We start from the raw sequence: 10,289 nt of genomic DNA on the forward strand, positions 1-10,289 counted from the left end.
AGGCTCTGTCCTGGGGTCAGAGTCCCAGTTGTCTTCGGGGCCACTGTTTGGCTCTCGGCTCTGTTACTTTCTGGATGGGTGACCTTCTCATATTGCCTCAGCTGTTGGGTCCGCAGTGACATCTCCTCCCTGTCTTTTGCCCTGGGCACCTGGCACTGATCCCCAGACTGCCAAGGTCAGCTGACCCTGTCTGCAGGCCCACCATCTCGATCAGAGCCCACCCAAGGGGGGGCCCTTTCTTCCCTGTCCCCGGTGACTACAGAAAGGGGCCTGTCTCACATCTTCTGTCCGTCTGGAATCCCAGAATGCACCTTCCCGTTTCTTCCAGGGACGCTTGTGGGTGTTTCCCTTGCTGGAAGGGATAAAAATATACCAGACGGAGGCAAGAAATGAGGACTTGCAGGAGATTTTATTGAAACAAGGTGGGTCAGTGGGAAGCTGAGAAGCAGGAGACTTATGCTCACCGCCCGCCCCCTTTCCTTCCTTTCCTGCTGAGCCAACCTTCATCTTGTTCAAAGGTCGGGGCCTGATAGTCAGTGACTTGGATTTGGGGTCAAACTTGACAGTGGGAAAGGGATTTTCCTGAAACCAGGAGAAAGTAGGTGGGAACTTAGGTGACAGGAGACCTGAGCAGGACCCAGCAGGGCTGACTTTGTGCCTCTGGTTCCCAGGGTAACGCTGCCCAGGGCTCTGTCCCCAGGGGTGTGGGTGGATGCCACAGTATGCTCCTCTCTTCCGGTCTCTGCTAACCTAGGGCACTGCACACTCTACTTTCTACATAACACCGGGTCCCAGCTAGGTGGGCCAGCAGTGGGGGCCATGGCTCAGCCCTGGAAGCCCAGCTCTTTGTACTTGGCTGCAATGTCGTTCCGGAAGAGCTCCAGGGCCTTGCTCATGGCGCCCTGAGCATCTGCTCCAAAGTCCCCGGAATGTTTGTTCTTCAGGACTTGGATGATGATTTCTGAGATAAACTGCAAGAAGGGGACAAGAGGCCGTAGGTCAGAGGACGGCCATGAGCTGAAGGTGTGTACCCTCTGCCCTTCTTGCTATAGGACCGTTTTATGCACACTTATGATGTCCCAGGTGCCATTCTGTGCAATTCCTGTGAATCAACTCCTTTAAACCTAACTACCACCATCCATCCCTGCTTTGGAAATGGGGAAACTGAGGCAGAGACAGGTATAGCTGCATGCTGAAGTAATGCAGCCAGGGAGGGTTGCTCGAACCCAGGAGCCCTCTCTGGAGCCCCTTTCTTCCATCTCCTGTGCCCACACTACCTCAGGATGCAGGCCCAGCAGCCAGCCCATGAAAGCTTGTACACAGCAGACAATGTGCCTTGCTCAGCACTGGCTAGCCCACCAGGACTGTCAATCAGGACGCCTGAGAAGAGGTTTTCCCATCATGTGATTTTATCCCTGAACCTGGGACTGAGGAACAGGCACTGACAAGGGAAGAGGGGCCAGGAGAGATCAGGTACCTCCATTGCCCAGATGGAGACTGGGGCCACCCAGAATCCAAAGGCCCATGATGAAACTCTCATAGTGCTTACTTATCATCGTTGACTTAGACTTTGGGCCCATAGAGTACCATCTTACTGAAGAGACTACCAAGTGAACCCAGGAACTGTGGACACACCCCTACTAGCTCAGGAATGGGGGTGCAGCTGCTCTTTTGGCCTCTTTTACTGGGGCCCTCATGGGCAAGTGACACAGCAGAGAGGAGAGTGGGACACCGAGGGGCACAGGTGCATCCAGAGGCACAGGCCATCTTTGCAAATACACCTCGGGGAAATCTGCCTCACATTTCACAGATACAGCAAAGTCTGTGGAGCCTGAGTGTGCAGGCTCCATCTTCAGGGAGTGGGGAGAGGTATGTGCCTGGCCCTGCCCTGCCCTGTGACTCCAGATGACAGGACCCCCCTGAGGCCAGCTGGTGTCTGAACCATCATGGAGTGGGACAGCTGAGCATCAGAGAAACCAAGGGTACCCTCAGCTCCCACTGCTCTCTGACAGAACCCTGAATGGGAATCCTGCCTCAGTGACTTGCCCAAGCTGTCTGTGCCTCAGTTTCCTCATCTGTCCAGTGGGTACAACAAGAGCTCCTGCTTCTGAGGAGAAGGCAAGTTGTGTGTCGGTCATATTTCACACTGAGGTGCTGGCCCAGCATTTGGGCAAGACATTAGATCGAACGCTGCGTGGCTCCTCAGCACCCTCGAGGGGGACGGGGCTGGGGCAGGTTGTAGAGGAGAACTGGGGCTTAGAGGGGAGAAAGCAGGCCACTCACATCGAGTGGCTAAGCTGGGACTTCTATCTCTACCCTGGGAGACTTGCTGTGGCCGCCTACCTCCAGGTACTTGACCGGGATCTTGTGCTTGGTGGCATGTGACTGGGCCAGAGGCTGGATCTCAGAAGCATGTTGTCCCTTCTTCTTCAAGATGGTACCCAAGGCTGTGAGCACGGTGCAACCATGCTTCTTCAGGTCCTCAGAGCCCTTCATCTCCTCCTCTGATTTCAGATTCTTAAACTTGTCAAACTTCTCCAGGGTCTCGGGGTGAGTCTTAAACAGACTGTGGGACAAGAAGAGACGGAGTGAGCTGCATGGAGACCACTAGACTCCAGTCGTGTCTCTTCCCAGCGGTGCTGCCTGGGCCAACTCTCCACACCTCTCTCTGGCCAGTGAGTGGGAGTGACGTGACCTTGTCTAAGGGATTAAATGAGGCAACCCATCAGGTGTCTGGCACAGTGCAGGACAGACACCATTACGATCAATAGCGTCACCCTCTTCTCTTGCTTACAGAGAAGGCCAGGGGCAGTGTTGTCTCTCCATCCTCACCCCGTTCTCTCTGTTATCTGAAGAGCAGACAGTGGGGTGGGTGTACTGGGGTGGAGCATCTGTGTGTCTGGTTCTATCTCCAACGTCATTCACATTCTTCCCGTTTCATAGACAGGGACAGGACTCAGGGAGTGACCTCAGGAGGATCTCGGGGCTAGTGTGCAGAGAAGGCAGGCAGCCATTGGATCTGTATGACTCAGAAGTATCCTCTACTCCTCACCCTATCTGTGTCAGGGATACCTCTATCACTTCCTGCCTGAAGATGCCAAAACCTGAAGTTTTAGACCTCCTGACGATCTATGGCTGCCGTTGAGACCCCTCTACATTGCACTCTAAACTTCAGGTCTGACCTCATCCATTTGTCACTGGTGATGGTAAGGGGACCCACCAAAGGCCACAGCTGCTTCTGCCTGCCACCTTGTGAGCTCTGGCTTTATCCAGCCAGGGACCCAAGTCCTGCTCTGGGAAGATAACGAGAGCTGTAACAGCCCCCAACCTCCCCAGACGAGGTCAGTCCCGGATCCACTTGTGGGCAAATAAAACACCATCGAAGGCAGTTGCTACCTAGACTGTGGTCACCATGATAAACATGTCAGAGTGAGGCACTAGGGAGGATCAGGTGTAAATTCTAGTAACGTTCAGGCTCTAGTTCTGAGCTCTGACACCACCTGCTGTGACTCAGGCCAGGCAACTAACTGCCTATAGCACCACTATGAGCATATGTTTGTCTTTGTGTACCAAGCTGTATGGAAAGCACCTGGTCGCCCTCCCACCTCTGCCCCACAGTCCCATGGGAAGGACCTCCTATGACCAGGACACTAAGCTGCCTCATCCAACCCAAGAGCTAGGTCCAGCTGCTGAAGCGTCACCTTCTTCTACGATCCTTCGAGTTTGTGATCTGCTGATGCCCCCAACTCTTCTCTCAAGCTGTCCCATCCCTTTGTGGGGCCAACGGAGCCTGTGCTCATGTGGGAGCCTGGGGTTCCTGCCCTGCTTCATCCCCACCCAAGACCAGCCTGGTTAGGATCCACAAGGAGGGACAGGTGGCTTCTGAGTTTTTCGTGGGAGAGCACAACCACAGAGTAGTCACAAAGGACATGTGTGTCCTTAAAGCACTTCGCAGGGTAATCTACTGAATCCCTACAGTACACCTGAAGCAAGTTCTGTGATTGCATCATGTCACAGAGGAGAAGCTAAGAGGTCTAGCGCACACCCATCAGAGAGAGTGTGGGAGCCCTGCTTCTCTGTGCATGACTGGATTAGTCTCCAGGCAACTCATGACAAAAAGACCACAACGCTCCACTGTGTGGATGGTCCCACCTCACCAGTGGATGGCTGCTTGATATCGCCTCTCAGGTCAGCTGCTCTATGCCCCTCCTCCACGGCCATGGCTATCATCACAGACAGGCCTTTCTGCTTCTCAAGCAGTTCACTGTGTGTCAGTCATCAGTTCTGTTGTCCACAGCCCTCCCCAAGCCCCCACCATGTGCTCATTCCAACTACATGGATGCGGGAACATACATGGGCTACTTCTTGCTCTGTGATTCCAAGCCACTCCAAGTCACTGTTCAGAACCCTGCTGACAGAGCCTTATCAGCAGACTCCATGTGACAGCTATAGAAACTGAGGCACAGGAAGCCCGGGTATCCTGAGGCACAGAAAGCAGGGGTTTAACTAGGCCCTATGGTTTCCCCTTTACCCTCTGGGTGACCACTTGGGCCCTGTCACTGTCACACGATGGCATCCCATTGTGAACGATAGTGTGTAAACCCTCCACCCCACACACATGTTCTCAGAAGCACACACACACACACACACACACACACACACACACACACACACACACACGCACACGTGTATTCTCAGAAGCACACACACAAAAACACCCAAGTCTGTTCTTCATGTGGGTGAAGAGCTATGCGCACAAGCTAGTGCCTTGAAGATTGGTTGGGCCTGTCCCCAGACCTGGTTGTATTACAGAATCATCCCAGGAGCCCATCCAGAGTTGTGTGCGTCACTGACAGCTTGTCTCTGGCACCTTGTCCAGGGTCCCTGTGCTTCTGACTATTATTATCTAGCGACAATGACCCTTGAGTCCCTGCTGACAGATGGGAGGCCTGACACTCACAGGTGAGCCCAAGGTCGCCAGACTGGATGGGGCCAGAAGAGGGACTCAAGGCTGTGGGCTTTAGAGACACTACATTCTGGCTCTGTCTCCAGTGTCCTGTGGGATGCTGAAATAGGCCCTTAGCATTTATGGGTCTTAGCTCACTGAGTCTAAATCAAACTGATTTCCTAGTTTCTAGAAGGCTTACCCAACCTCACCTTTGCCTAGCACCAGGGCAGAATAGTATTAGGCTTGCTCACATTATAGGAGGAGAGGCACAGGCCTACAGGCTCCACACAGCCACTTGATCCCTGAACCCTGAGTCCCACAGATGAGTTCCCAGAGAGGTCCAGAGCCCCTGAGCAGCCCCCGGTTCAGCCCCTGTTGAAGACACCAAGGGTGGTTCTTGGGGTTCCTCCCTTCATCTTGTTGCTAGGAGGCCAGGCTCAGCATGCATGCAGTGTGGCTGGTCAGGGAAAGGAAGCTGCCTCTCTGCCTGTCTTCTAAACAGTTGCCCAATCAGACCCCATCTTGGGAGCACCTGGGTGGTGGACAGAAGGGTCACCAAGACCATGGGCTACAGCCACATGACCTGAGTTTGAATCCCATCCGCAGTTGTACAAGCTGTGTGATTTGGGTCAAGTTGCTAAACCTCTCTGTTAGCTGGGATACATGAGTTCATACTTGAGTCCATTAAGATGATCCAACACAGGGCTTGCTCTGTGAGACCCCCTTCCCTTCCTCTCCATCTTCACCTCCATCATCACCACCAGGAGCCTTTTGTAGGGGTGGCCTGTCACTGGCACAGGCTGTTTGTGACTCTGTGAGACAATTCTCATTACATGGAAAGTTGCTGTCACTATCTGTCATTTCCAAAATCCTTTTCCCAACAAAAATGTCAGCACAGGGGTTGGGGAGATGGCTCAGTAAGAGCATCTGCTGCTCTCCCAGAGGATCCGAGTTCAATTCCCAGCAATCTCACGACACCTCACAACTATCTGTAACCCCAGTTCCAGGGCTTCCAATGTCTTCCTCTGGTCTCCTGGGTATTGCATGCGTATGATGCACATTCAGATATGTGGGCAAAGCACTCACAATATAAAATAAATAAATCATTTTTTAAATGCAGGTATAAATGACCAGAAAATATCTGACCATGAAGAGGTGAGGTAGGGCTCAGAGGGAACACCCCCTCCCACCTGGAGCCCACAGCTCTGCTGTAGCTCCTTGTTCTAGAGTTCTGGGCTTAGCAGCCCAGGCCTCAGAGTTCTGCTAAGGAACTTGCAGAAACGACCTTGCTGAGCAGGTCAGTGTCTGGGACAGGCCAGGAGCCCAGTGCCATGGGACACTTGCTCCCTAAGAGTTGGCATGCCACTCTGGAAGACCACTTCCCTTGTCCCAACAGGAGAGGGAAGGATCAGCTGTTCTGGCTCCATGACCCAAGCCTGAGAAATGGTGTTAGGCCCTTGGGGCCTCCCAGGGTCATAGCCTTGGCATTGTGCCCCACCTGTCCCCGGGACCTGGCAGGCTTCAATTACTCCCCTGGGAAGGGAAGAGTGTTTCTCTAATGCCACAATACCCTGAGTCTCCTTCAAGTCCCAAGTCACTCTCCAGGCCCTGGCAGCCTTGGAGTCTTGCAAGACTATGTTCTACCAATCCTGCCCTTGATAATCTGCTGTTCACAGAAAAAGAGGGTAGGGACTCTAAATCCCAGGGCATGAGAGTGGGCAGGGGTCTCAGACAGTGACAAACAGTCCAAGGCAAAAATAGGCCTAGAAAGGAGAAACAACTTCTCCAAGGTCACATGGGAAATCTGTGGCCCAGGAATTGATGCCAACTTGGGGTAGGAGTTAGTCCAGTTAGACAGCTTGTAGACCCAGCATTAAGAGGGATTGGGGGAGAAAGATAGGCAGGAAGAAGCTGAGGTACCCAGGTATTCCAACAGCTGGCGAGCCTCCTGCCAGCACAGTCACCTAAAGGGCTTTGACCTCAGACAACCTTGCTCCCAAGCAGAGGGGTTAGAAACAGACACAGGGGGTATGCAAGAACATGGAGACCAGGAGGAGAACTTACTCTAGATCATAAATAGCAAGGAATACATTTCCAAACTACAGCTTCACGAACATTGCAGGGGCTGCTAGCAACAGAGCAACTCTCCCCCTCCTCCCGAGCCAAAAATTACCAATCATGCATTACCCATCAGGCTTCTGAGGCAGCTGAGCCCAGAACCCCAGGAAGAGCCCCAGCCTCTGGGTGAGCAGTGAGCTCCCCCTCCCCTTGCCCAAGCTCAGAATCTGCAATTTTTCTGGGCATGTCTTGGAATCCTTTTCAGCCGAAGGCAACCATGCTATCCAAGCTTTCAGTCCACACTAGTAGACAAGATCTATCACTGCCCTCATTATTCTGACTCTGGCATGATAAGATTCATCTGCTGGGCTGTTTGAGGTTCAAGCTGCTTGCTTTGGTTGCTGATATCAGCTGAGATGGATGGATCCCCTTCTTCTATCCCCACTCTAGGCTCCAGCACTTAGAAGCAAGTGAAATCTGACCTCATCATTACAGCCAACTGGTCTACCCTGCCAGCTTCCACCTTGTAGCCATATGGTGATCCTCAGCAAACAGGTATTGAGATAAGGGTCTCTTCCTCTTACCCGATGAGGACTTCCTGTCCATGGCCAGCAAGGTCGGCCTCCACCTTCCCCCAGACGTTCAGCACCAGCTGCCACTCCCCATCACTGAGCCCCATGGTAGCTTCTAAAGAGGACAAAAGGAGAAAGTGTGGGCCGGCTGTCAGCTGTGATTTGAGGCCACCTGGTCCTGAAGGGCTTTTATACCTTCCCGGATGCTAGTCTGGCCAGGATCACTGGGTGCCTCATGCCCCTCCTGCCACCGTCCTCAACCCCCCAGGGGTCTAATCTCTGCCTTTCTCTGGCCCTCACATGGGCAGCTATTTTGGGGCAAGTGCCATTGTGGGGAGCTAGGACAGCTTGGGGCAGTAGGGGGTGGGGAGTGGGAAGCAGCCAGGCCACTGTCTGGACTTGCACAAGCCCACAGAAAGGGCACCAAAGCCACTGCCAGAAGCTGAAACCCAATTCTCCTCCTGTCTGCTGCCCCAAGGGGACTTGTCATGTTTCTAAGCTTGGGCACAGGCATCTTGCTGGCCCCCAGAAGTCTCCAGTCTCCTCCTCTCACTTTCTGACTGCTTTTGTTTAGTGTGTGTGTGTGTGTGTGTGTGTGTGTGTGTGTGTGCGCGCGCTACAGCATGTTTGTAGAGATCAGGAGACAACTTTCAGGAGTCAATTCTTTCCTTTCAGAAAGACCCAGGAACCTTACTCAGATCCTCAGCCATGGTGGCAAGTCTTCATACCCACTGAGCCGTCTTGCCAGCCCTCTTCTTACTTCCTAATGCTCTAAGCCTAGCTGGAAGTGGTACAAAGTAGCCACAATGGGTCTGTGCTTGCGGCTGGACCAACCTAGACAAGTCTCTGACTTAAAGAATACCCAGCTCTGGGCCTGCTACTGGCTTCCCCTGCAAGGCTGTGCTACCATGTTCCATGAATCCCCCAGTTCCTCCCTTTCCTTGTGGTCTCCTGCCCACCACTGCCCTTGTGCAGCACTCCCAGACTCTGCCAGGCACAGACCCTCTTCTCTTTGCCTAGTTCTTGCAATCCCCTGAGGAGCCCTTAGGGTAAACATTGACATGGTCCCCAGGAAGAATAGCACAGATGGTGCTTGATTCTAGTGAGTCTGGACCCACAGTTCATACTCTTGAAAACCTTATTTAGGGGCTACAGAGATATTTCAGTGGACAAAGGCACCGGCCTCCAAGTCTGAAGGCTCAAATTCCATCCTCAGGACCCACGTGGTGGAAGAAGAAAGATGACTCCTGAGAGTTGTCCTCTGAATTCTGTGTGTGTGTGTGTGTGTATGTGTGTGTGTATAAAAATAAATTTTAAAATATTATTTTGTATCTTGTGAGAGATCAGAGGGTCTGTTTTACTCATCAGTGTATCTTTTGAGGCCCACAAAGGGCTCTGTATCTAATTTGAGCTGAAGAAATACTGTTGAACAAAAGATAGGCTGCTTTATAAGAAAGAGATTGGACTGAGTTTCCATCTGTCTGTCCCGTCTATTCCTCCTTCAGCCGTCTATTAGCCAGCCAGTCAGCTGTTACCCATCAACCCATCTATGCGTTTATTCCCATCCACCAATTATTACTTATCCATCAATCCGTTCATCATCCCTCTGTCTGTCATCCTTCATCACTCATCCATTGACCCACAACTTATCCATTATTTATCACCATCCACCCACTGTGCACCCTTCATCCATGATCCACCCATCAATCATCCTTCTCTTTCTATCCATCGTCTCTCATCCCTTCATGCACCCCCTCTCTCCATCTACCATCCATCACTTGCCTACCATCCAGCCAACAGTCACAGAGTACACACAGTGAGACAGCCACTCTGTCCCATGCTAAAACAACACATTAAGGACATCCTGTGGTCAAGAATCTCACGGAGGGTGCTCAGTGCTGGGATGGAGGTCGCATGGACACTTCTGTTCATTCAAGACATTCCAGTTTTTGTCTTGTCTTACTATGCAGCCCTGACTGGCTTAGGATTTGCCATATAGCCCAGGCTAGTCCCAAACACATCAATTTGCTAGCATTTGTCTACTGAATGCTTGGACTAAGACATGTGAAACCACATCCAGTGGCTTGTCAGGTTGTAAAGTATCCCTGGCAAGATCCCATTGGACTACCAGATGAGGAAGGGGGTACTGTCCCTCCTGTAATCTACCAGGTGAGGAAGGGGGTACCATCCTTCTTGTAATCTAGCTCAGAAAGAACAGGTCACTTGTTCTGACTACATTAGGTCTAGTCTGGGTGTGTCAGCAGAGACTAGTCACCCTTCATGACTCTTTAGAGCGGTGGTTCTCCACCTGTGCGTCATAATCCCTTTGGAGGATGAACAAACCTTTAGTACCATACATCCTGCATATCAGAAATTTACATCACAATTCATAACAGTAGCAAAATCACAGTTATAAAGTAGCAACAAAAAGAATAATGAGGAACTGTATTGAAAGGTTGCAGCATTAGGAAGGCTGAGAACCATTGCTCCAGCGAAACTTCTCGAGTGGGCCCTGCTGAGGTGACAGTGGGAGCCACATTGTGAGACCACATAACTGATCTCTCCAAATCAGTCGCCACCCACAGGGCAGATCCCTAATTCAGAGTAGCTGATAGCAGGATTCTACCTGAGCAGCTAGCTGGTGCTGTTAGCGCTGACAGTAGAGATGTCTCTTCAAACTGTGAGCAGGGCCACAGCTAGAGTCAGTCAGG

At 52.0% G+C, this 10,289-nt stretch overlaps 1 protein-coding gene across 1 annotated transcript; it reads right to left on the minus strand.

Moving 5' to 3' along the window:
• Positions 1-771: 771 nt before the first annotated feature.
• Mb (myoglobin) lies at positions 772-7,685 on the minus strand. The gene is made up of 3 exons (XM_052161489.1): positions 7,591-7,685; positions 2,344-2,566; positions 772-971 (listed from the first exon to the last, which is right to left on the minus strand). The coding sequence occupies exons 1-3, from the start codon at positions 7,683-7,685 to the stop codon at positions 825-827; spliced, it is 465 nt and encodes a 154-aa protein (XP_052017449.1). The 3' UTR covers positions 772-824.
• Positions 7,686-10,289: the final 2,604 nt, after the last annotated feature.

The sequence above is a fragment of the Apodemus sylvaticus genome, chromosome 17 (genome assembly GCF_947179515.1).
Source record: "Apodemus sylvaticus chromosome 17, mApoSyl1.1, whole genome shotgun sequence".
Lineage (NCBI taxonomy): Eukaryota > Metazoa > Chordata > Mammalia > Rodentia > Muridae > Apodemus > Apodemus sylvaticus.

What these genes read in the sequence shown, in the direction of transcription:
- Mb (XM_052161489.1), bottom strand. Translation starts at nt 7,685, where the DNA reads ATGGGGCTCAGTGATGGGGAGTGGCAGCTGGTGCTGAACGTCTGGGGG. An exon ending in GGACAGGAAGTCCTCATCGG is followed by an intron (nt 2,567 to 7,590) that starts GTAAGAGGAAGA and finishes CTTGTCCCACAG; the next exon opens with TCTGTTTAAGACTCACCCCG. An exon ending in TCCCGGTCAAGTACCTGGAG is followed by an intron (nt 972 to 2,343) that starts GTAGGCGGCCAC and finishes CCCTTCTTGCAG; the next exon opens with TTTATCTCAGAAATCATCAT.